This window comes from Spodoptera frugiperda, chromosome 27, assembly GCF_023101765.2.
Source record: "Spodoptera frugiperda isolate SF20-4 chromosome 27, AGI-APGP_CSIRO_Sfru_2.0, whole genome shotgun sequence".
Lineage (NCBI taxonomy): Eukaryota > Metazoa > Arthropoda > Insecta > Lepidoptera > Noctuidae > Spodoptera > Spodoptera frugiperda.
The window spans coordinates 6,702,226-6,727,872 of NC_064238.1; the positions used below are offsets into that span (position 1 = coordinate 6,702,226).

A 25,647-nucleotide genomic window follows, 5' to 3' on the forward strand; every position below is an offset into this window, starting at 1 on the left:
GTGTCACTGGTGTTATTTATTTTATTGACATACTATTAGGAATTTATTTTATCCTAAAAATAAATTATAATGTTTTTAAAGTGGAGATATTACATGCTGATCAAATTAAGTTTTAAAGAACAAATGCATAGATTACCTGCACATCATAGGAGATATTGCTCACAAAATAATTGTAACTCAAGAATAGAAGAGGCAATAAACATACAAATTAAAGCTGAGCAACAAGCAAGCCAGAATTATTTAAATATAGCTGTCACTATGCTTCATCCGTCTAAATCCCTATTAGGTGCTGGAGGATTTTTTATGAAAATGTATTATGAAGAACTTGAGCACATGCACAAACTTATAAATTATCAGTTATTACGAGGGGGAGCACCCTTGATATCTAGCCTTGAACTACCAGCCCAACATAAAAATCTTACTATGCTTGATGCATTTAAACAAGGCCTGTGTATGGAAAGAGATATAACTGTGGTAAGCAAATTAATATTTTAATTTCTCAACCCTAAATAATATGATAATTTATTTCACTTGGCTTTGTAATTAATCGGTCCATTTTTTGTTCATTTCACCAGCTTATAGAAAAAGGAATAAAATATGCAGAAGAAGTCAAAGATTATCATTTTGCAGATTTCATGACATCTGTCTTTTTAACTGAACAAATCCAATCAATATATGAGTTTGATCAACATGTTACCAAGTTAACCACATTAAAAAACAATGATGTTTTCTTGCATCTCTATGACTTGGAGCTACAAAAAAACTATCCACTATCAGATAGTATTAAGAAAGTGGTTAAATAACTAATAAAAAGAAATACAACAACTATGAGTTTATTAAAAATATTACATACATGGACTTAAAAATAATTTAAAAAGCTAAATATTTTTTTAATCTCACTGTACATTACTTATTAGTCTTTTAAGGCACATTTTTGGAAAGTATTTTAATAATATCATCCACTTTACATTCTTTCAAAGCCACTTTAAGCTTAGTACTTTCATTATTAAAATTTTCAAGTAAGGATAGTGTTCTCCAGTCCAGATACCATTGTAATATTATGTCTGAAAACATAAATTATTTGTCAATTTATAAATGTATTATAAAAAGAAAACAAAGCAATCACACATCAAATATAGCACTCCTCAGAATGTTACTGAACTGTTTATTTTATTTGAACTTACCTACAAGCTCCTCAAATTGAGTTTCATTGATACTGTCTCTTGAATCCCAAACTGTAGCATAGTCTTGGCACAATATGGGACCTTCCTCATTCATTGAACTATCCAAATCCAACATGCTGAAATGTTTGGGAAACCATATTTATTTAATGACAAGGTAAGTTAGTAAACTTTACTTACTCAATAACTAATTCAACAATATGAAAGGATTTTCATAATAATTTACCTGATAGCATTTTTCAAAATTATATCTTTATTTTTCTTATATTCTCGTTTAAATTTATCTTCCAACTGCTTAAAAGATGCTAAACAACAATTGTCTGGAATATCTGCAAATAAAAATATATCTTTAAATGTGGCCCCACAGGCAATTTTACGTAGAGAGGCAAGCACCTCTTAGACATCCCTTATATTTTTGACACCACGGTTACCGCGTTATCGCGGTGTCGTGGCGCTTTTCTGTAACCTGGCGCCCTAGGCACCCTATGTACCCTATATTCCTATTTTTCCCTAAGGATAATAAGGCTCTGTGTGGCTCCTTCCAGTCATCTGAAACTGGTTACACTACTAAAACAATCCGTATGAAAATCGAACTCGTGACGTATTGTGCACTTGTGCAGCAACTGCTAGACCAGCCACTGTACCAACAAACCAGTTAAATATTTGACAATATACAATTAATATACTTTGTTTATAATAACTTACCACAAGACATTTCTACGCGAATGCTCTTTTCGACGGAGCAATTCGACACTATGTTTCGAATGGTCGCTATTGTTGAGACGTTATCAGATTTGAATGTTGCGTGCCCCCGTCTGCAACATAGATTAAGTTGTAGATTTTTTTTTCCTTTAACGTAGCCCCACACTAGGATTTTCTCCTGTGTCGTGGGTGCGTTTACAAACATACAAGTTCACATACACATGACAACCAGATCCGAAACAACAATTTGTGGATCACACAAAGAGTTGCTCCGTGCAGTAATCGAACCCGCTACCCGTTAGCCAGTTGCCCAGCCACCGTACCAACCGTGCAGTCATATTGATATTGGTGCAGAGATATTGAAGAAAAATAAATATTATTTGAAATCTAAGCAACTCACTCATATTGACAAACAAGGATGGTGTCCAGAAGAGTATGTGATCGGGTGAATGATACATTTGAAGCTGGTCTTGGCAGTTCACCCGGTAGTGCTTCTGTGAGCCAAGAAGTAATTTCAGCCACGGAAAAGTTACCCGAAATCTCCAGTTGGCACCAAACCCTATAAAAAAATAATTTTCAAAAAGGCTGAAATCGACACGTTCCTAAAGAAAGCCACCAGAAAGAAAATACCTTTCTCTTTTTTCAAAATCCTTCTCTAATGCTTCATGGCTGGAATAGTATGGCAACGCTGGTAGTTTTAAAGTTACAAGCCGAGCTACTCTAGGAGCACCTGCTGGTAAAGCGTATATCAGTACTCGACTTCCCTCGAATTTTGACTCCGTAGATGAATTTGAAATTTCACGCATCTTTACCCAAACTCTTCTCGTTCCTGCTTGACATCTAACTGATGCCAGCAAATCAGGTCCAGCCTCCTAAAACGTTTTATTTTTTAAGTACATACTTAAATAGTCCCATTCTTGAGGCATTTTGTGGATTATTTCTCACCATGTGAGATGACTTGTTTGTTTTATTTTCGTTTCGCTCCTTTTAGCAATTTCTTAATTTGCTGTATTTCATTCAATCTTCTTTAAGATAATGATTGACGTTTTACGATAATAAATGATATGGTAAATATCATAAGTTCTAATAATAATGAATGACAGAATTTTAATTTTGTTACCTTAGATGAACATATGCTGAGGACTGCAGCAGTGTCAGTTTGCATTGCCAATTTCTTATTAGAATTAATAAAAAGCATGTCAAGAGGCACTGCTGAGGTTATTCTCACTTCCTGCCATCCATCATTAGTTGCCCCCAACAGCTGTAAAATTCGGTTAAAGTATTTTTTTATCTAATTATACCTAGATTTTAAATGGCATATTTCCATTTCCAGTCATACCTCGTATTGTATATCCAGTAGTGGTGGAGTTGATAACCCAGCGTGTAAAGATCGAGTATTACGTTGATATTTTTCTCTTTCATTTGCAGTTTGTTTCTCCAACCGCGCTACTTCCACCCTGATAACAATAAAATCCCTAATTTATACGAAAATATTATACATTTTATTATATATTTTTTTTATATTATTAATTATTCGTCGCATTCAAAGGTACGACATCAAAAAAGGCCATCGAACCTGCAGTTGAAACACTTGCACTATTAGAGGTATGGTAGCTTGGTAGCCATAAAAAATAGTAATCAAACTTGAGTTAAACAGTAATGGACATACTCCAGTTTTCCTCGCCTCGTTGCCAAGATGTCTTGTGGAACTTTAGCTCCAGTAACCAAGTGACTAGATCTGAGACCGAAAATTCTTCCCGAAAATGTAGCTACGAGTAGTTCAGATTCCTCGGTACCTACGCATCCACCCACTACAGAAGTCACAGGTTCTCCGCAAAACTAAAACATAACTATGGAAGTAAGTAGCCGTTACACTTATTTAGATAACATTATCACAAGTACCTACTGAAACTTACATAAGTGTATTTAAGTCGAGGTTTTTCACCAAAATTCTCCATATCGACAAGGTAAAGTTGAATGGATCCATCGTGTCGACCAACGCTGAGGTGGTAATTGCCGTTGTTAAAATACCAACCGAGACATACGACGGATCCCAAGCCTCTACCGTCAACCAGGCATTTACTTGATAGCGTTAATCTGGAAAGTTGCAAACAGACATGTTATCGTTTTGGTCGAAAACTTGTTACTTCCTCTACATATGTATGTACTTACACGGTCTCTGGTAAAATTGTATCTATAACTAAGTAACATTAAAAAATTGAAAAAAAAAGAAAACACTTGCTCTTCATAAGTAATGATGCCTATGGATCCATCGCCAGCTCCGTAGAAGGCTATAATATCTGTCACATGTGTTGAAGGCGGAACAGCTAAACGCGACGGCCCCGACGGTATAGTTGTGCGGGATATAAGTTTTCCATTTTCTAGCAGAATGGCTCCTTTATTTGCGATTAAAACCAGCAGTCGAACTCTTGTGCTCTGAAGTCAACATTAAAATATTTTGAGAAAGTTTAACTTTTGTTTGAATAAGTAAACAAATAAATAATTCTGACATTAGGTACCGCAAATGCTGCTATGTCGAGAACTCTGTCATCACAAATGTAAGAGTTATATTCCCGTAAATCTCGATAGTACGTCACTATTCGTCCGCTACAAAGTATAAGATCACTTCCTATTATACACCTGAAATGTAAATACCTTTGAAAAGATATAAACGGTACCTGAATTGGTAGATTTAGATATTAATAAATTATTAAATATATTACAAGAGAAATCGATGTTACGCGTGTAGGTAGTTGGCCAGTTGGGTGCCCAATCTACCTATAAACTTACATTGATGTGATCGTTTCTGTTAAAGAAGTTTCAATGCTTAGGAACACCTTTCCTTTTCTTGTATATCCTTTGACTTCATTACCCGATGCCGTGAATATTTTATCTGCTTGCGTTCCTAAAATTGAAATTAAAAGTAGGTAGGTACATTATTAGGTAGTATCTATCTATTTACCTACAAGTGCTGTATCGTGCTTAATTATTGAGGTAACGATATAGGCGTGCGCAGATGGCGGGCTGTCCACGAGGTAGATAGGTATGAGTACCCAAGTACTTTTTTGTCGATAGGTTCATACATACATATATATAGATTAAGATAGATCCCATATCCATGTATAAATTAGGTACCTACCTACATCGAATTAGATATAGGAGTCGAGTTACCTTGTCAGTATCATGATGTTGCCAAGGTGTCGGTGATTTTGGTGATTCTTTTTCTACTAATAAAAAATAAATTCATCCAAATTATTCATCTATGCAGGGCCTTAACGATTTTTTTCAACTTACCTACTGAAGAGGCTAATTGAACAGAAGTTATTGGTTTCCCAGGTAATGTTTTAAATTGCACCACAGGTTCTTCATCTTTTATGCTGAGGCATTGCAAGACTCCATTTTTATCGCCAATAGCAAACTGAAATAGGGTTTCATTAAATTCGAATAGGTATATAGTACCTACCCAAGTACTTACTTAATACAATACGAAATTAAAGTGACCTACCTTTTGTTCCATCTTTTGCCCTGACGGTGGTAATATTTTTAATGTGTCTGGATAAGTAATACCGCATATTCCATAATCTATTCTAGATAAATCGTAATCCATATTGTGAACCTAATTACAGCGACAATTCTGTATTTGATGCAACACAGTGCACAATTTGTGTATAAAATAAAATCAATCGATAACACCTAGGTAACGAAAGGCTCAACAGTAGGGACTGAGGATAGAGAAACTTCGGTATTTACCACAAACGTCGTATTTACATCAACAAATCATTAAGTATAAAAATAATAATTGTGATACAAAATATTTGCAACACTTATACGTCTGTGTTTGCAACTCAAATACTTTGGTATTATACAGTTAATTATTTCAAAGTTTTGCGCCTTTCGGCACAGAATACTATTTGCGGTACGACGGTGGGGCGGACGAGGAGGCAACACCACCGCCGAGTCATGTCGTACAATAGTTTGGATGATCCACGGATGATCAGATGTAATCACAAACTATATTTTAAAATATAAGCTGATAATCAAATAAAAGATATTTTTCAGTACTTCTTTTAACAAAAAATAATTAAATAAAATGTTAGGAAAAGGTGAAGCCAATTATACCTTTGTATTCAACATAATATAAAAAAAACCAACAGTTGTCAATAATGTCAATGTCAAAATAAAAGTCGAGTTCGTGTCGCTGTCGGTCGACTGTCATTCGTATTTCGTATCCAGGTTATGTTCGTAGGATAAACATTTTGTAGAAAAATAGCAATTTAAATATTAATATATCATAATGGAGATAGATAAAGAGAATGTTGTTCAAGCTGTGGTTATAATGGACACATTTAACAATCACTTCAGTCCCATTTGTGACAACAAACCCATGGTGAGTTAATTTTTAAACTTATTACAAAACCAAATCTGAATCAATAATGTGTCTTAAGCTCTGATTATAATATTTCAGGGTTTACTGCAAGTTGCTGGAGTGCCTTTAATTGATTTTACATTGGAATCTCTGTCTCATGGGGGAGTAGGAGAAGTGATTTTGTTTTGCTGTAAAGGTGGACAAAAAATTAAGGATTATGTTAAGTATGTATTACGAATCGCTCTGGTAATTGTATTATAATTTCAGTTATCAAATTTTATTTAAATAAAATGGTTTACAGGAGTTGCATTGAAAAGAAGGCAATATGGAGTGTTACTATGGAAGTCCAAGTGATGATGTCAGATACTTGCCAGACAATGGGAGACGTGATGCGAGAAATTGATGCTGCAGGACTCATTAGAGGGTATTTCGTACTAGTTGGTGTTAACAGTATAACTAACATACATTTTGGATCATTGTTGGAGCAACATAAGTAAGTAAACTAAATACTGTAAACATTAGACAAGTGGTTTTGTCAAACATACATCAATAAAATTATCATTGTATTTCAGACAGACATGTAAAAAGGATAAAGGTGCAGCAATGACACTTGTCTACAAAAAGGTGGCATGGGAACATCCTTTGATCACTTCTGATAAACCTACATTTTTAGCAGCAGATGCAAATACTAAGAAAGTGCTAATGCATCAGAAGTATAAACCAAAATCAACTGAGAAATCTATCAATTTACCTTTGGTAAGATATTTATTTAGTTTAGTCTAATATCATTTAATTCATATTAATAATCCCTTTTGGTACAATTGCAAGGATTATTCAATATCTAAAGAGTCATGTATGGTTGTTTCAGGAAATTGTATTAAATCACTCAGAGGTGAAATTGCATCATAATCTAGTTGATGCAAGTATCGCCCTGTGCTCACCCTCTGTGCCTCCACTGTTTTCTGATAACTTTGATTTTCAAACAAGAGATGATTTTATACATGGTATTTTGATCAATGAAGAAATTCTTGCCAGCTCCCTGTACTATACACTTTTGAAGGGAAATCAATATGCTGCGGCTGTTACTAACTGGAAAACTTACCAAACAGTGTGGTAAGTTTCAATACTTTGAAATAACTTTATGTAAACCTTAGTTATGTATACTTGTTCAGAAAGTCTACAAAACAATGTTATTATTTCAGCCGTGATGTGTTACACAACTGGACATATCCATTGTCCATTGAGACTGGTTTATCATACCAGAACACATTTTTCGACATGGGTAATCATAATTACCGCAACAGAAACTCAACATTGAGCAGGTAAACTTAAGAAATATTTTAACTTAACTTTATTTATTATTTAATTAATTTCATGAATATTAATATATTTATTTATATTTTCAGATCAAGTTCCATTGTTGAGAATGTTTTAATAGGTTCAAAGACCAACATAAATGACAACACAGTTGTAACAAAATCTATGATTGGGAAGCAATGTGTTATTGGGAATAATGTAACAATCAAAGGAAGCCACATTATGAACAATGTTGTTATAAAAGACAACTGTAACATTGTGAATAGTTTTATTGATGATAATTGCATAATAGAAGAGAACTCAGTTGTGGAAAATGGCACCATTATAGCATCAAATGTTGTAGTCCAAGCAGGCAGCCAACTGAAGGGAAATATTCTGGAAAGCACAGAAGCTGAGAGAGGTTAATATTTCAATAATATTCTCTATATTTTTATCAAAATTATTTAAATTATGTTGTTTATCTAATATTATTTTACTTTCTACACAGAAAAAAATTTAATGAAATCAACATCAGAAAGTACAGAATGGGAAAATGAATCGTCAGGCAGTGGTGGTGATGACTTCATTGGCTTTGAAAAAACTTGGAGTGACAGTGAGTCATGTTACTCATCAGATGGCAGTGACGAGTCTTCCTTACCTGATTCTCCTATCCCTGAGGACACTAACAGTAAGTTTCTGTTTAGGTATTATAATGAGCTTTTCAATTGCAGTTGGATTTAATTTGTGCCTAAAATACTTAATTGTTATTATTCCAGTATTCTTGCAAGAAGTAATTGACAGTTTGGCAAGAGGATATGAAGAAAAACTGAAGAATGATTATCTTATTTTGGAGATAAACTCATCCAGATATGCATACAATATTCAGTTACATGAAGTTAACTTCTTTGTTGTGAGAGCTCTGCTGAGTATTCCTGTTCTTGCTGAAACCAAGAATGTTCTCAGCACTGTCAAGGATATTTTGAAATACTTTAGACCAGTTCTGTCTAATTATATTAAAACTAAATCTTCTATCATGGATTGCTTGAGGGCTGTAGAAGTAAGTTTCACTTTATTTTGTTCTTATCTTTTAGAACTAGCATGAATGACAATATTAAAAGCATAAATTAATAAAGTTTTTAATATACCTATTTGGAGAATGGATATTGCAACCTTGTTTGGTGTTTTTGTGTTAAAATTACTATTTTGGTGTAGAGTAACATTGTTTTATTGTATTCCAGGATAGTTGTATAAAATGTCAGTGGTTGGAGGGGAAATGTGGGCAAGTATTACATTTGCTTTATGAAGCGGATGTTGTTGATGAAGACTCTTTGCTGGAGTGGCGCCAAGACTTGGAAGAAAATGAGAGTCCTATTGCAAATCAGCCATCACTTGTCAAATTTTTCGAATGGATTGAAGAAGCAAGTGAAGAAAGTGATGAATCTGACTGATTTATGAAAATGTAAATAAAATATAGTTTATTTCTACAAATATTTTTTATTTGGCATTAAATTACTTGGGCCTGCTGATACATTAACAATAAACCTTAATCAAATGTCTTTATAAATTCAATATTCTTGTTTCAAGAGAGTATAGAAACTCCTAACGGATAGTAGCATATTGCTGGAACTGTACTGTAGAGAAGTTTCTGAACTTGTTAATATCAAATGATGTTGGTTCACAAGGTGAATGAATTTTGATTTGGCGCATATGTGTGTCTCTTCCATTTTGATGATTGCTCAGTACTGCTATTTGTATCATGTAGGTTCTGATTGGTCTGTCATGAATATCCTTTATGGGTATCATTTCCCAACCTGAAAATAAGAAAAATATAATAGAAATGATGGCAAATAATGTTGGTAACTTTGGAATATTATCTCGGCTGCTACTATGCCATTTTGTAAAATGTAAACAGTGCCGGCTTTAGGGGGGTGTGTGATGGGGCGATGGCCCAGGGCGACAAATTCTGGGGGGTGCCAAGGTCTGAAGTTGAGTCTCTTGCCTTTCCTGTTGCAAACCCTCAGAACTATGCTCTACTTTCAGCAAAAAACTAACACTTGATATTGCTTCCCTCAAGTGGGCAAAACAATATTTTCGCCTGGGGTATCAGTGGCCCTTAAGCCGGCACTGATTGTAAAAATTTGCATATAACTTCACTTTTGCTCTCATTTGGTTGTGTGATTGGTCATAGTTTGTTATGTTCAAAGTATTAACACTTAAGAAGTAAGGTACATACCACTAGGTTCAATTAGCTCAATCACTTCAATTTCTTGCAAATCATTGAAATGTGTTCCTGCTCGTATCGATATGCGGCTAGGGGTGTAACTTTCATCAAGCTTGTAATCTGTGTATATGTAGATGTGGGAGACCATGGTTTTCCTTTGGAACTGGATGTTTACCAAATGAGGAAGCTGTCCGTCAGATTGCCAGTATGTGTCCATGCAGTCATCTCTCAACTGATCTATACCAAACCCTGATAACAACAACATAATAAATATGTAGTAACAATAACAACAATTTACAACAGCCATGATGTGTTAATTTCCATGTTATTTTGAAGTCAAATGTCCTCTAAAATTCGATAGCTTTAGAACAATACTTCTAGCTATACATTAATTTACAGAAACAAAACTAAGCAATATTTCTTACCTGGTTTACAAGACGACAAACTCCAAATTGCGTGATTTCCAACTTCTCGAACGGTTCCCGATCTTTCGCTAACTAATGGATCTTTTTCTGAAGCCATTGTCTCGTTGATGTTGATATTCAAATTCCTTGATGTTAATATCGGTTTTCTTGATAAAATAAAAGAGAATATAAACCGTTACAGCGTATTTTTATAGTTTAGTTTATTGTGTTGAACTTGAACGACATCAACATTGTTTATGACAGATGACACTTTGAATTTGACATGTTTAGAAATGTCTGGCAGCAACGTTTAGAAATCTAACTTCTGAAGTTCTGAAATAGCCTGCTTCAAATGTTTTTTGTTAAATAATTATTGGGCCGGCGTTTGGTCACTATATTGCATTTTAAGCGATGATATGGTTCAATGGAGCCTTGGAGCAAGCCTGCCTATTAGCAACCTTTTTATTCGGGCCTTGGTATTGTTAAGTTTTATACACGTGCGTGGTATACAAAATGCAATGTTCTTGTACAATGTCAGAGGAATATGGCGAGAGAAAATATTATGAAGAAACCTGGATTTACAATTTCAGGAAATAAGAAGATACAAACTTCTGTCTCCTACTTGCCCTGTTAGCCGGTTGGAATGCAAGCACTCAGCTAATGTACCTACATAATTGTCACAAATGTTGTTGTTATTAATTATAATTATGTTAAAAGTGTAATGATACTTATAAATTAGGTATTTATTATCATGGCAGACCAATTCCCTCACCTCAGCCTGAAGATGCTACCTACTAGGTATAGGTACTACTATTACATGAGCTAATAAGTAACAACACGGTAGGTAAGTACCTACGACTACTACTGCGACAAACAAACAATAGTTATTAAAAAAATCTGCTGATATGAATACATAAGTACTTATATTTTCACTATCTAAATACCTTATGAAAAGTTTGTACCAAGTGGTCAAGTGACCAAGTTAGAAAGTTGTATTACAATTCGTAAAGAGGTTATTCCTGTTTGTATAGTCCCATGCCCAAGTTTTGATTCCAGTTAACTAAAATAGCTTATAATCGGCCCCCTAATTTAAAAAGATTTATGCAAATTATTAGGTAGGTGAGAAGGCATGGGTGCATATTTGCACCAAAAGTAGTAAGATAAACTGAGACGTAGCTACAATATTATGATTATAATAGTCGAAATTGCTTGGAATTTGGAAGAATGTGATTTTAAATTCCACAACCTTAGGTATTAAAGGTGAGCAATAAGAAAATATAGATTTTAAAGTGGTTTCATTTTCTACGAAACCTAACAAGATCGGCTTTGCAGACAGCAGGAATATACCCAGTATAAAAAGCTTGCCATGATAGTCACCACTAAATTGAGGCAGAATAGGCGTATTTGCCATAGAAAACGTTGTTCTTATAGGTAATTAGGTAGGTACATTTACACATAGGTTAATGTTGTAGGTACTTTACCTTACATTATGTATGTAGCTAGGTACTTCTCTTTTGTACATTATTTACAACTTATAAAAAAAAATATCGCACAGTAAATTAGAGATGGGAACGAGTTAACAAATTGATAAGTTTATAATTATTCTAGTGGTTAGTGCGGTGCGGTCTAATTTGAGTATGGCATGTGGTGCGATGAGTCCGTAACACCGCGGGAATTGTCCACTCGGAGAATCCCAGACGGACACCAAATGTTAATACAGTTCCGCCCATGCACACGGACATTAAGCATTTCATTATCAAAACATAACAGTAACACTAACATTTGTGTGTGTAATAACTTACCTATATGCAGTATAACTTTAAATATATTTCTTACCTACGTATTGGTATAATATTTATATCGCAATTAAATTTCTATGCATGACATCAGATACCTACGTGTCTAAGGTACTGGGTACCTAACTAATTTTTTATTAATATTTAGTAAAGTACCTACCTACATACCTAGTGCTCCCAGCACTGCAATTATTATTAGTTTCTGCGAGTTTATTTGAATATTTGAGGTAGGTATATTTGCCTGATGTTTGAACACTCAGACAGACAGACAGAAATTTTTTAATTGCATTTTGGGCTTCGGTGTACTTTTTAATGTTTTCAATGTACAGAATTTACACGTCTATAGTTTTATAATACTTACAGATACAAGTATACCTACCTGTAGGATAGATAACTTTTTGCAATAGGCGATGTTGTCTCTGAGTGAGCCTATCAAATAATTAAAAAAGAAACTTTTTAAAACTATTTTTCTAATCACGATAATCACTATGATTGCGGTTTTGACGTATCTATACATAATGATAGAATTTTAATATTTTAATAATTGAAATATACAAATGATACGAATACAAATGCGTCAGGGATTTAAATTTAAGTGGGCCCATCTTTAATTTTTTATTGTGTTTACTTTCTTTACAGAATACGATTCCAAAATGGTTTTAGGGAAAAAACAAATAGAGCAGCTGTCGCAATTTTCCATGTCGGCTGCAGCGTATGGAGCTGGTTCGTTGGTCACTCTATTATATATCACCGAATGGAAAGCGGTTTGCAAATACATTCCTTTTTTCAATGGAGCAGAAAAGTTTCAGGACCCTTTACCTCCACCTAAACCAAAACCAAAGTAAAGATGCAGGCCAAAGTCAAAACAATAGTTCATGACACGGATTTATACAACGTTTATTATGGAAAGCTAGTTGTAATTCAAATAGAGAGAGGGCAGGCAAGGAGCACGAGTCCAATAATGTAAAGTAATCTGGAAAAGAATGGAATTATAATAATGACTGGTGTTGGCATCAGGTGTGCTCGGATTTGTAATAAAATGTCAACCGGATCGTGCGCAGCCGGCGGTGGCGCACGCGCAGCTGTCGGCCCTCCTCCGGGCCTCCACTGAGGTGTGCCCTCTGAATAAACACTACTTTTCTATTGTATTGTAATACTTTTTTTTTGGTACCTATTTAACCATTTTTATGGAACGATCAAATAAAAAAGATTACTTACAATATTTTGTTGTATATTATTTAATGGGCCCCTGCTTAGGTAGCAGAGTAAGTAGCAATAGCTGGCAATAGGGGTAGGTAGATAATCATTAATATCAGTTTCAGTATTACATACGAATAAGGTTCTTCGAAGTAGAACGTAATGAAGATTAGTGCGAACTGGTGGCGACAACTATACGATATTATACGGGGTGTTTATGATGATGTTCGGAACATCATGTAACTAATAAGTTTCAATTTCTATGGTGGTAAATAAGTGTAATATTCACGAAGAATTACTCTTTTGCTAACTGTGTATTAGTTCTGTACGAGCTTTTTGAATTCCGATGCATCAACAGGATTCCATAATCTTAAATAGGTGCACACAATACATTTTTCTGTGCAAATAACCTAATAAGAACAATATAATAAATGACTAAATAAGAATAATCATAACTTTCATGAAACTGGTTCGACATTTATTGGCAATTTATTAAAAATAGAGCTTTTAAGGTAAATACCTTGTTTGTTTACAACTAAGTGGTTTTACATGTGAACGTGTCGTTGCAGTATGAATTAAGTAGCTATAAAAGTATTAATAAAGTTAAATCTTAGGTACTCACTTAAGTAGATCTTAAATTACATTACATTGTTACACTATAACTGACGACGCCGACGTTGTTAAGTTTGTTAAATGCATAATAATTCATATGTAGGAATTGTCTCGAGTTGCACATTGTGATAATGATGTTACATTCTTTATGAATCTACTAGCGATCCGCCCCAGCTTCGCATGGGTGCAATGGTGATATATAATGCATGTATTATAAAAATCACCATCTATTAAAAAAATCGCATCAAAATCCGTTGCGTAGTTTTAAACATTTAAGCATACAAAGGATGTCCCTTTAAGAACAGAAAAAGCGACTTTGTTTTATACTATGTAGTGATAACGCCTGAAATACGTGAAATTAAATGAGTAATATAAAGTAATATGAAGCATACATTACGTTACGCCTTTGATTACCGAAGCGGTAGGCAGAGGTATGACTGTACGGTTGGCGCAGTGGTTGGATAACTGGCTGCTGCGCAACATGTCGCGTGTCGATTCCCATAGTCCTGGGTAACACTTAGTTACTTTGTACCAGTTATATTATGCGACTCATGTAATAAGGAGTTGATCTGTTACTGTACACACGTACAAAATTCCAGAAACTGTGCTAATAAGTAATTATACATTTTATCTGACCCGAGAATCAAACCCGAAATATATTGCTTAGCAGTCGCGGTTATGGCGAGGCTACGAATATTGGTAATGGGGCAATTAACTAATGAATTTGTTTATATATTTTTTTTATTTTATAGTAATATAAAATTATTAGTAAAAAGTATAATAATAGGTCAGTAAATTAGTATATATCCGTGTAGGTATCATTATGTCGACCTATAGCATATATTTTTAACTATGAGACTATAATAATCACAGTCGAATAAGTACATTATCAAGTACTTACAAAGTATTCAACAGGGCAAAGCCACGGGTAAAAGCTCTGTTAGTGACAGAGCTTTTTTACTTAAAGTCGAAACTGGATCATACTATGAATAAGACCGAGACTCGTCAAGGACCAAGGGCCACAATAGGGAGATCCAGCGGGGGGTGGGGTGCGGTGTGGAGCCGCGTGCCGACACAGCCCTATTTACTTTGTCTGTAGGCCGCTCCAAGAGCGGCTGTGTACGGTGCGCGCGCGCTTGCCCCTCGAGTTACGAGCCCAACTTGTAAACAAAGTGGTCAACATCTCGCGTGAACTTCCAAAACTCTTTGCTATCCTTATCCGAACTGTTTAAAAACTGTGGAGACTCAGTGTTGGTAGACTTGTGCACGCTATGGATTTATCTTGTGGAGAAAACATGCAGAATTCTGGTAACAACAGTGCAAGTGGAAGGACGGTGGACATGTGCGTCGCTGGGCCGGACAGGGCCTTAGACCGGGACCCTCGGCTGCTCCTCAACTTGCTGGCGTTGGAGAGGGCACACGCTCTTCACACGGACTACTTCCAGAATGTTCAGATTGATATCCAGCCCTTCATGCGGAAAGTAGTCACTACCTGGATGTTGGAGGTAAGGCTACAGTAAATAGTTAGCACATAATATATTTGGGACATAGCTGGGACATATTATTTTATTATAATTGTAGACCTAGACCTAGAATTATTTTCATTTGATTTGAAATATCTACATTGAAATAACCCTTCCATGTCTGAGTAGTCGTGTATAATTGTTTAAAGCATTCTAAGAGTACAATAATTTAGATTGGCTGACTAGCTACCGGGTCACAGTTAACAGCTGATTAGAGTGAATGACCTGAATATATCACTATGGTATGTGCGTAGTTGGTCCAATTTATATCATGATAAAGTATTGGTGATACTTAATAAGCGGCTGAAATTGCTTCATAGTTTCTAATTACAAGATTTTAGCCTTATCAATTAACAATTCTGCGCTGTGGGTAGACAATCATCTTACTTTGCACCAAGAAAAAAATTATATCGATATTGTATTAAATGAGTAAAACAAATGTTTTGTATTTAATGTGTACCTTTCAGAGGTCATTGTACTTTCACATTTAAAGGACGTCAACGTAAGATAATTAATATAATGTTATGGAACCAGTATTTTGTACGTAAATATCTGTATAAGAAAAGCTTTGTCTAAAAAACACAACGAAATCGTGCTGAGAAAGGCTCACCATGATTTGATTTTAATACGAGATGGTCTCTGGAGTTCCTTGGTCGTCTTCCAATTTACGCACCGATGACAATGACCCCATCCCGTCACTCCACTGCACTGTGACGTAACCGGCCCTAATCTATCGTATAACATCAAGAAATATATAATTATTGTAAGAAAATTCTAATTTAAGGTCATTAAGCGTAGTTACTGGAGTGATGATACTTGTTTATTTCCATTCATCTAACCGGGTAACATTTTGTCCAGGTGTGTGAGGAGCAGCAATGTGAGGAGCAGGTGTTTCCTCTGGCAGTGAGCTATATGGACCGGTTCCTGGCGCAGCGAGCCATCTCACGACAACAACTGCAGCTCCTCGCTGTCACCGCTATGCTGGTCGCCTCCAAGTTTCGCCAATGTCACCCACTTTCTGTCGACTTGCTTTGCGCATATACCGACAACACAGTGTTTCCACAAGAAGTCAGGGTGAGTGAAAATATATTTTTTTCTAGGACTCTTCAAAATAGTCATAAGATCACGGGCAAGCGGTTACCGACCTACCTCAACCACTTAACGAAATCATCGTAGACATCACGTACGTCTTTGATTTTATCGTACCATTGAAATACAGATTGTTTCCTTCGTCGTTACCTTACTTACCTAAATAAAAATTCAAGTAGCTACTATCTTCGACGTCCGGCACCAGACATCCTGTCACAAAACTTAATTGTTGTTTTGATTCTGCTGTGAATGAACTTCGATTAGTCGAGTCAAATGTCATTTCTCCACCCCAAAGGCACATTTCCTTACACCATACCAGTTTCCGGCAATTACTCCTTCCTCGAGAAAGTCATGAGGGCTTTTAAGACTGTCACCCTTGTCGTGTAGCCACAGCCTGTGACGAAGTAAAGCACCGAGCTGGTCGCCGACTTGCTTCCGACGGAAATGTGGGCTACAAGATACGATACATGGCCAGTTAAATTAGAACTAATTTAAGTAGCCGTCATTTTTACTTCTTTAATGAGGTGAGGTTATTGCACTCGGTATTTTTGGTTGGTGAGATTAAAGGCAACCGAGGGCTACTCCCAACACCGACACATTATTATAAAACCCATTGGAGGTTTTGTGTTAAACATTCCCACAACTAACCGTAATGACAAAATTGTCATAATCGTTCACACCCGCACAGACAGGTGCGATTCGTTGTCACCCATGAGGTTGCCCTTTGTAATCAATTTTGACTTTGTCACCTTGTTCACACGCTTCTCTGTAATATAGGTTCTATGAACCTGTAGTTCATTGAACATCTATCAACAACTGCAGTCTGAGAAAACTACATATGTATAAAGCATGTTTAAAATCTTTGGATCAAAAACATTCATAATTTCACTATACAGGACATACCTGACCTTCTGTTAAATTAAAAAATAAACGCCAGATGCTTAAGTAAAATATAATTAATTTACCGTGAGAACAAGTTTCGTCATTCCTTCAGTGCGTATGACACCGTGGAATGCTCTGTATTTCCTTGCTATTAATTCGTGCGATGATCGCGATATGCCTACACCACGCATACTTAATGCTGTCATATGGTGCGGGCCGATCCACTTTCCCATACTTAGGGATCATTACTTAAATATTCACGAATGCCATCACTAAAACTTATCACACATTAATTAAAATAATTTAAACTGAGTAGGAAACTTACATACTTAATAGATGCCTTTTAGTACATACTTTATCTATTGTCTTTAATATTTCTACTGTTCTAAGAGCACCATACTCATTTGGTTTCCTAAAGGCGTTATTGTTAAAGCATTTTAAATATGCATGGCCACATAAATCATAGTTATCTGTCCCGGGCTTTTCGGTTTATTGAACTCGAAAACTCACCAAAGACGGTCGAAGTATAGATGGCGTTCACCCCGACTTTATCTAAATTAGTACATTTGTTGTTTTGAATATAAACAAGGAATCGCTTTACTGCCCTTATTATGTCAGTGGCCATGTGAAAAATATCAGCAACGGAGGGTTTCATTGTCCCTTGTGTTTTCTTATGACATTTCTAAAGTAATTGTAATGTGATTCGCTACTTTTTGCGGTTTCCGCCTAACCCATCAAGTATGACGGTTACGTATCAACTGTTAAGAATAGGCAGAACATCCCTACCTTCAAATGGACAGGGAATTTGTTTATAGGCAAGAAAGCATACAGTTATTCACACGGGGTCGTGCCCTTTGGGAATAATTAAATTCAAAAGCGAAACGACCGTCGTTTATATCGCATTTTTTTGTTGTTGTAGGAATGGGAAGTGATGCTCCTTCAACGATTGAACTGGCAGTTGTCGATTGCAACGGCCTTCGACTTCGTGGAGCCGTTCCTTGCGCGAGTGCCGTGGGGCCGCACCAACCCGCTGGTCAGGACACACGCGCTCACGCTCACCTCAGTATGCTATACTGGTAAGTACACAGTTACGCAACTTTTATTGTTTAGCTATTTATGAGATAGCAAGTAAGTATTTATTTCAGCAACAATAAATCTCTAGCGAAATCAGCCGCTATGCGGGTCGAAGTCGGTCGTAACTTCCTGCAATAGCAGTAATTAAGTCAAATCGATAAATGCCATTTGGTGTTAGTTTTTTTTACAAATTGTTCAGGTTTTAGTTTAATGATTATGTGGGAGGCTCCCTTTGTTTTAGTATGTGATTGTCGAATGGTATACGGGGTGTAACGATGTAGCATGGGGTGCAGGGAGTGGACGCGTGTATCGGAACGCGCACATGCCGTTTGCGCCGTGATAACGCGCACACCTTGCGCCTGCGCACCCCTCAGCCACTGACCCTCTCGCACTCCCATTATAAATACACGAATGACCTCACTTTTTCAAATTATGCCATTACAATTACAAAAGGTATGGAGTATGGAGGTACTACGATTTCAAATGTTAAACCTGTTTTCGTATTAAACCTTACGAGCAGTAAAAAATCTATAAAGAGGACACGTGGCGAGCGATTTATGTACTTAAAATTTACATGTGTAGTTAGGTACTTCATTTATTGTGCGTAAAGTCGTAAAATAAGAATAGATTAGGATCGTTTCGCTTAGAAGATACAAGACCATGTCCAATTTGAAGCAGTAAAGCGGTGGCTTTGTTGAGTAACGTGCTATTACATAGATACGTTTAGAGTACTTATATTCCTCAAAATAATTAACTGACCTATGTACTAAGTCATCCTGCCCTCTATAGACGTTAACCACCAATGACCCCTTGGCATTACCTCCCCAGGGAGGGTTGCGCTTTTCCGATCACTGAACACAATAAAAACTAGTGGAAATTACTAATTCATATTAAGTTCGTTGCTTGGTTAAACACCTGACCTTTATTTAGCACCTTCGTTGCTTTAGTATAAAAACTGTAATATAGCTACTAAATATTTCCGGTTACTTTAAAGCATGCAACGTTCATATTTACATATATCTAACATTGATATTTATAGCAAACGAGCGAATTTATATGTATAAGTAACAATATAGGAATAATCAAATACCAAATCAGTTGTTATTCTCGATACGTTTTCATCAATCTTACCGCCATATCTTTGTGAAATACGTAAATGACAGTTGTAAGTGAATAATGGAGTTACTATAAACAGATCAGTGACAAAATGGGATATTATCGTGATAGTTAACCCTGTCCGCCCCTATGGTCCATCGGATCCTGATAAAAGATATTTATAGCCACCACTTGCTTACCGTCTGTCACCCTCCATTGGTCCAATGATATTGTTTTTTCGTGCAGCATCTGTTGTTCCTGAAATCACGGATGATTTAGATTAAATCATATAGGTTGCCTAATATATTTCATATTGTTTGTACAATTTATCAATGCTACCCCAAGATAGTTCTAGAACGACTTGATATAATGCAGAAAAAGCTCGTTATAGCTTTTACAGTTACTTAATTAGAATACCGTTATGCGAATTTATAGCGCAAAAGTTGCGAAGTGAACTTACTAGTAAAACTGCACGCCTTACAATGGGAAGTGAATGCATTGAAAGGGGTTTAAATGACAAAGTGCTGTTTTGTATGTACTCACAATATAAGAGCCGGTCAACTATCAGTTGCATCTATTTAGCTTGAATGATTGTAAACAGAAACGTTTCGTGTAGCGGGGCGTCAAGTTTTGTCGGTGTCGCCGGAAGTAGCATAATTGCCGGTAACTGATCGTGCATTACCAGAGGTGTGAAAGGGTTAATAACATTACTTGACCCTAAACTCCTTCATCTTTTTAAAGCTTTTATAATTACTATGATCATAATAATGCGAATAGAGGGCTACCAAGAAAGTAGACGCAATATTAGAGCTCAGATCCAATTCAAACGTGTCTTGCCAACCGTAAAATTTTTAAGACTACTTTTGTGTAATATTCGTGTAGCTGCAAACAAGATTTATATTGAGTACAACATGTGCAGTTTGACCGGACTAATTTCTTGATGTAGTGTCACGGTTACGGTGACTTATGAGACTAGTCGGCGCGTACGCAAGGGAGCGCTCGGCGACCGCGCCAGCTGACTCGGGGACAATACACGAAGACGTCCCGCGGCTATTGTTCTGCGCCCGAACCCTGTCCCAAAGTCTTGACAAAAGCTGTGCGACAAAGACCCGTCTCAGCGCGCACCTGGTCGCACACCACCCTATCTCACCCGATAAGCCGCACATCTCCACCGAACAAAATCTTAACGTTTTACCTCGCGAGATTCAAACTTCCGTTTTCAACATCCGATCCAAAGGCTAATAATCGGGTACCTCTACTTTTAAAGCCTTCTTTCTTTGTAATTCGATTCTATTGTTAATAAAACGGATATAATAAAAATGTAAACTGTAGGTACCTACTCAAATTAATGTACGACGTGGAACGTAAACCATTGATCGAACCCAACGTTTGAATAAGACATTAAATCTGTGATAATACTTATTCGCAATAAAATAATCATAACTCGTTTAACGCACAATTAGATGAACTATTTGCAACCCCTGCGTTTTTGCAGTTATTGCTAGTTGGGATTCACTATTGGGGTGGAGCTGACAGGTTTCTCAAACGGAACTTAACGGTCCTTAATGTCTGTTGAGTGTACGGTCTATGTGAATGCAGTTGTGGTAATTAGAAGGGTAAGACGCGGGGGTGTAAAGTCTTCGGGTCACTAGCAGGCGCGTGGGCTGGCTCAGCAGATGTCGGCACACCAACTGACAGTCAACCTGTCGCGCAACGGATCGTGACGCACCGCTGCTCATGCTGACCAGATCAGAACTGATACGTAACTCGCGAACATATTTGATTTTTAATAAGTTACTGGTCCATAGAAATGTACATTTAACAACGACCTTTTTGTTTAACATGCCATTTCAATGCTCCGTTGCATTACGTATGGTCAATTAACAAGTACTAGGTGACACGTAAGGCACTAAATACTATGGTGCTTAGGAAGTGTAACGCCTGCAACGGACCTAAAGTTGTAGCCTGAATTCATTGACCTGCCAGACACGAGCTAGTGAGGTTGAGTAACATAAATAACGTTGATTAACATTATGACGCGCTCGCGTGTAGCGATATTGTTTTTCTTAAGGAATAACTATGATGTATCGTGTATAAGGGCACGCTGGAGTAAAGAAGGGTGCATGTTGAAGGTGGGCAGTGACCCTACGCTAGTGGCATGGTTGGCGGAGGTGCGAGCGGAAGGGTCGCGCCAGGTGTCCTCACATCTGCCGTCTTGGCTGACGTCGTAGTACACCCAAAGCGACTTGAAGTTATATTGTATTGACTTGTGACGCTCCAATGCCTATACCGTTAGTAATATGATAAACATCGCGATACCATTATGATTCTGCTATGTATGATTGCACTGGAATTTGTAGGTACATTCAGAAATCAATCTTGATTCTGTGTTGTGGGTCAATTGTGCAAAATTTAAAGGCGTGGATCGACGACAAATAATATTGATTGGGCGAATTGTGATCGAAGTTACAATTTAAATCAGTACAAAAGCCCTACTCTCCTTGGTAGGGAACTGCAGCTGCGCCCTTAGCTAGACGACTTAAGATGTAAATTACCATTATTCCCAGCCTATTGTCCCGGAGTAGGTACACAAAGATGCAGACGGGGACGCAATGCACAAATCTGGCAGCTGTTCGGTTCGCCTTCCTCATTCTCAAATATAACAAAAGAGTTCTTGTATTGTGCAAAATGTAACGCGAGTTTTTTTCACCAGGCATCGAAGATGGAAACATTTTTTTCGTGAACTATTGGATACGAGAATGTTATCTTACTTGACTTGTTTGGTTTTATTTTTAGACTGTGTTTTTGATCTTGGCCAGTGAGTAGGTTATAAGATGTTAATAATGTTCGGACGGAGCACGGCGCGGATGACAGGACGCTAAGATGCAAGGTGTCTGTGCCACCTGTCCGCTCGCCTCGATAATTATCCCGCAACAGATGTGCACGCTCTGCCACTACCTGCGTCTTCGTTCTCCGAATGTACAGAATTTCGATATAAAAACATGTAAACAAGAAACCCGTTTTAAAAGTAACCTTCAACAACGTGCAAACTTGGTTTAAGTTCATAATCAAACAAAGCATTAAACAATATTAAACAGCGATCACGATCACCTTAATTTTATTGAATTTTTGTTTTTCTTTGTCAACAGAGACCGAGTTTCTCCTCGTACCTGCTTCTTTAATTGCTGCTGCGTGTATCACGGCGGCAGCTCGTGGATTGCGTGTGCGTATGTCGGTGAGTGAGTTGTGTGCCCTGACGCGCACACCGTCCGCGGCCGCTGAGCTGGTGGCGCGCCACGTGGAGCGAGTGCTGGCCCGGGAGACGCAGCCCCAGGAACCCAGGACCAGGCACACTCAGCCTTACAAACAGAACACATCGGAACAGACACAACTGCCAGATACTCCTACAGACGTGCAAGACGTACATTTCTAAAAAGCTCAAGTCCTTGCACATAGTTTATTTAGTGTCAAACGATTACAGTCTGTTTAGATATCGTACAAAACCAACTACCAAAATCAAACGATCTCAATATTTATGAAAGTACGGATTGCATTGTTACGTATAAACATTTTTTATTTCGTGCACCTGGATCCACAGGCGGAGACCCATCTTAACGCAAAAAATGCGTCTTTTAATGGAAAAGGTTATGTCAAATCTTGTACAATATAAGTATGAAAAGTTATGTAGGAGAATTTATTGCTCATTGATCTCAAATTATTTATGTGAAATATTAACATTAGAATAGATTAATGTTATTTATTGTAAAATAGATTCATTTATATGAGTTTCTTAGGGTTGCAACAAGGATATTTTTGTTTGACATTGTAAACTAAATATTGTATTGTTTGATCTCCGATAATTCCAAATGTTTAGAAAGACTGAAGGCATTTTTACATTTATTAGCAAAAAGACAATTTCCAAAATGTGTATCAGGACAAAATTACCCACGTAAACTCCAACAAGCGGATAGACATGATGTATATTTTGTATTGATAGTGTTGTGTGTCTGTGTACTAACTTGTAAGATCTCATTTTGTAGTAAATTGAAGTTTGTCCCTTTTCGTGAAGGGAGGTGTGTTTAGTATTCTCTGATATTAAATGAATATGTTAAATATTGTAATATTTATTTAGGTCGGCGTTAAGTTTTAGTAAATTCTAGTCAAACGTTTTACACATTCCTGTTTTCGACCAAACATAATGTTTAGATGTATAGAATGAACTTGTATAAGTAAGAATTATTGTTTAAGTAATTAGTATGTTTTAGTTTGTTTGGCAATTGTTACAAAAGCCGATAGAATACTCATCAGGGAGGCGGTGGAAGTTCTACTGTTAGTTAATGTATAGACAATTAAATTTCCTCGCTCGTAATTAGTATGTAACTGTATTTATCGGGAGGCGGTGGGAGTAAGGGAGAGACTTGTATAAACACCATAGAGTAAGTGATAAGGCGGCGGCGGGCGGCGGCGGCGGGCTGCGGCGCGGACTCGACGAGCGGAGCGTTACGTTACGCAATGTTAATTATACTAATTGTAATAAATTAATGGGTGAGCTTTCAAGTTTCTCTCTTTATTCCGTCTTGGCCTGATGTAAACTTTCACAAAGTTTAAAAAAAATGGAAGTCCGTGCAACTACGTAATTTTTAAAATTACCTCCAATTGAAATTAGACAGCTTACGAATGTTTGAATGATACGCTAGCTTTTAATTATTGTGGTGTTTGTATCCCTCATTTACTTTTGGTATTTCTATTTTCTATCTTTGTTGTTTGAATTAATTTGTTGATTGTTTCTTTAACTTGGTTATAATAGAATCAATGTTCAAATGAACATGTACCTACAATTCACAAGAAGAACTTTGTCTTATAAGTATTCTTAATTATGAAATTTATATTTTAATTGAAGTGGTTATCTACTCAATGTGGATACACGACACCTTGACATGTTTATCTTTCCATCATGAACATTCACAAAAGGTTAATCAATTCTATGATATTTTTATTTCTTTTAAAAAGTTTTCATTGTGAGGAAAGCATTGATGTAAAATCACTGGAATAATTGTTGTTCACTAATTTGTAATTAAGGCTTTGTTTTAAAGATCGATTGTGTTTAGGTACGTATAATTAATAAGTATTGTATAGTGTATGGCACAGCCATAGGTTGGCTACTTATAATTTAATGTATAGATTTATAATAAAAAAGAAAACAAAACTACTTTTTGGAACATTTTATTTACAAAACATAACCTTGTAAATTCATAACTTTGACCGTACTTACATATCATAATAGAATAATACAAACTATCTCGAAAAAAAATCTGAAACAAAAGTATTGTACCTTTTTTTTTATTTATAACTCAAGAGTTAAAAATACTGTGTGAACTAAATATCCTAAAAGGTAAACAAAAAAGTATTTTATTCCGCAAAGAGAAAGAGGTTTTAAGAATGTATTGACTGAAGTTAAAAAAAAAGGATTTTGCACCAAATTACTTTGAATTAGCAAAGCCGACGTTATTAAAAAAGGATGCCGTAATTCTTTAATTCATTGTCTTTACTGATTGTTTGTTGCTCAGGTAGTAGGATCAAGGGCCAGGTAAAACATGGCGATGAACTTAGAGTTACCAGTAATAATGGCCTGGCATTCATACCCATAACGGAACCTTTATGGCCCCCGATACGTACACTGATAACGCGATACAATAGTAAATTACACGTCCTACCACAAGAAGTAGTAACTAGTAGTCAGTAATGGGAACGTTGAAGATTGTAAAGTCCCTAAAACTGCAAAAATAATTTAGCTATTTGTGTATCTACAGGTAGATTTAGAATAACAATTTGTGATTTTTATCCCTGTGTAAAATGCATTTGAATTTCCGCATAACTGAGTAGTATTTTTGATAGATGTAGATATCAGTATTTTCTAATACCGAGATAGTGCGTAACTAAATACATACTCATGTTGTATTTACCCAAGTAGTTTTCTATTGACAAGTCGACAGTTGAAACCATTTTAACTAATATCATTACCCAAAGGGTCAAGAATATTCAGTAATCAAAATTTTTGTGCATCAAATATTAAATATAATTAGTAAAATAATTAACAAAAATATGCACATATAATATTATAACTGGTACTACAAGTAAAATTCTAACATCACGAACTTTTGATAGTACGCCAAATTAATGGTACTTTCTGAGGTTGAAATCATCTGGCA

The 25,647-nt window shown here is 36.2% G+C and overlaps 5 protein-coding genes across 8 annotated transcripts; 3 read left to right on the forward strand and 2 right to left on the reverse strand.

The window, feature by feature from the left end:
* Positions 1-69: 69 nt before the first annotated feature.
* LOC118263380 (ferritin, middle subunit-like) lies at positions 70-1,161 on the forward strand. The gene is made up of 2 exons (XM_035575323.2): positions 70-474; positions 576-1,161. The coding sequence occupies exons 1-2, from the start codon at positions 70-72 to the stop codon at positions 801-803; spliced, it is 633 nt and encodes a 210-aa protein (XP_035431216.2). The 3' UTR covers positions 804-1,161.
* On the reverse strand, positions 818-5,965 carry LOC118263379 (Bardet-Biedl syndrome 7 protein homolog). Of its 4 annotated transcripts, none has more exons than XM_035575321.2 (15): positions 5,389-5,965; positions 5,178-5,301; positions 4,674-4,788; positions 4,403-4,523; positions 4,126-4,319; positions 3,800-3,980; positions 3,553-3,722; positions 3,223-3,340; positions 3,004-3,144; positions 2,514-2,755; positions 2,284-2,442; positions 1,887-1,996; positions 1,408-1,510; positions 1,185-1,300; positions 818-1,064 (listed from the first exon to the last, which is right to left on the reverse strand). In XM_035575321.2, exons 1-15 carry the CDS (start codon positions 5,488-5,490, stop codon positions 922-924), a joined length of 2,139 nt encoding a protein of 712 aa, XP_035431214.2. In that variant the 5' UTR covers positions 5,491-5,965; the 3' UTR covers positions 818-921. The 4 variants fall into 4 exon arrangements, with proteins under 4 accessions (XP_035431214.2, XP_035431213.2, XP_035431212.2 ...); XM_035575320.2 differs by having other exon boundaries at positions 4,394-4,523; XM_035575319.2 differs by having other exon boundaries at positions 4,403-4,538.
* A 111-nt stretch (positions 5,966-6,076) lies between these two features.
* LOC118263377 (translation initiation factor eIF-2B subunit epsilon) lies at positions 6,077-9,033 on the forward strand. Its single transcript, XM_035575316.2, has 10 exons — positions 6,077-6,270; positions 6,349-6,473; positions 6,551-6,742; positions 6,822-7,005; positions 7,118-7,362; positions 7,452-7,571; positions 7,656-7,966; positions 8,054-8,233; positions 8,322-8,602; positions 8,784-9,033. The coding sequence occupies exons 1-10, from the start codon at positions 6,178-6,180 to the stop codon at positions 8,991-8,993; spliced, it is 1,941 nt and encodes a 646-aa protein (XP_035431209.1). The 5' UTR covers positions 6,077-6,177; the 3' UTR covers positions 8,994-9,033.
* On the reverse strand, positions 9,020-10,430 carry LOC118263378 (anaphase-promoting complex subunit 10). Its single transcript, XM_035575317.2, has 3 exons — positions 10,192-10,430; positions 9,779-10,015; positions 9,020-9,356 (listed from the first exon to the last, which is right to left on the reverse strand). The coding sequence occupies exons 1-3, from the start codon at positions 10,286-10,288 to the stop codon at positions 9,145-9,147; spliced, it is 546 nt and encodes a 181-aa protein (XP_035431210.1). The 5' UTR covers positions 10,289-10,430; the 3' UTR covers positions 9,020-9,144.
* Positions 10,431-14,839: 4,409 nt separating this feature from the next.
* On the forward strand, positions 14,840-24,647 carry LOC118263841 (G1/S-specific cyclin-D2-like). Its single transcript, XM_035576033.2, has 4 exons — positions 14,840-15,280; positions 16,157-16,372; positions 18,189-18,345; positions 22,588-24,647. Exons 1-4 carry the CDS (start codon positions 15,047-15,049, stop codon positions 22,869-22,871), a joined length of 891 nt encoding a protein of 296 aa, XP_035431926.2. The 5' UTR covers positions 14,840-15,046; the 3' UTR covers positions 22,872-24,647.
* The last annotated feature ends 1,000 nt before the right edge of the window (positions 24,648-25,647 follow it).

Excerpts from the sequence above, each read along its gene's own strand:
- LOC118263841 (XM_035576033.2), top strand. The coding sequence starts at position 15,047 with ATGGATTTATCTTGTGGAGAAAACATGCAGAATTCTGGTAACAACAGT. Across the intron at positions 16,373-18,188 it reads TGTTTCCACAAGAAGTCAGG|GAATGGGAAGTGATGCTCCT; the intron begins GTGAGTGAAAAT and ends TTGTTGTTGTAG. Across the intron at positions 18,346-22,587 it reads CACCTCAGTATGCTATACTG|AGACCGAGTTTCTCCTCGTA; the intron begins GTAAGTACACAG and ends CTTTGTCAACAG.
- LOC118263379 (XM_035575318.2), bottom strand. The coding sequence starts at position 5,490 with ATGGATTACGATTTATCTAGAATAGATTATGGAATATGCGGTATTACT. Across the intron at positions 4,539-4,673 it reads ACAGAAACGATCACATCAAT|GTATTTACATTTCAGGTGTA; the intron begins GTAAGTTTATAG and ends ATCTTTTCAAAG. Across the intron at positions 3,981-4,125 it reads GGCATCATTACTTATGAAGA|ATTAACGCTATCAAGTAAAT; the intron begins GCAAGTGTTTTC and ends GCAACTTTCCAG.
- LOC118263377 (XM_035575316.2), top strand. The coding sequence starts at position 6,178 with ATGGAGATAGATAAAGAGAATGTTGTTCAAGCTGTGGTTATAATGGAC. Across the intron at positions 7,006-7,117 it reads AATCTATCAATTTACCTTTG|GAAATTGTATTAAATCACTC; the intron begins GTAAGATATTTA and ends TGGTTGTTTCAG. Across the intron at positions 7,967-8,053 it reads AAGCACAGAAGCTGAGAGAG|AAAAAAATTTAATGAAATCA; the intron begins GTTAATATTTCA and ends CTTTCTACACAG.
- LOC118263380 (XM_035575323.2), top strand. The coding sequence starts at position 70 with ATGTTTTTAAAGTGGAGATATTACATGCTGATCAAATTAAGTTTTAAA. Across the intron at positions 475-575 it reads TGGAAAGAGATATAACTGTG|CTTATAGAAAAAGGAATAAA; the intron begins GTAAGCAAATTA and ends TCATTTCACCAG.
- LOC118263378 (XM_035575317.2), bottom strand. The coding sequence starts at position 10,288 with ATGGCTTCAGAAAAAGATCCATTAGTTAGCGAAAGATCGGGAACCGTT. Across the intron at positions 10,016-10,191 it reads TTTGTCGTCTTGTAAACCAG|GGTTTGGTATAGATCAGTTG; the intron begins GTAAGAAATATT and ends TGTTGTTATCAG. Across the intron at positions 9,357-9,778 it reads TGAGCTAATTGAACCTAGTG|GTTGGGAAATGATACCCATA; the intron begins GTATGTACCTTA and ends TCTTATTTTCAG.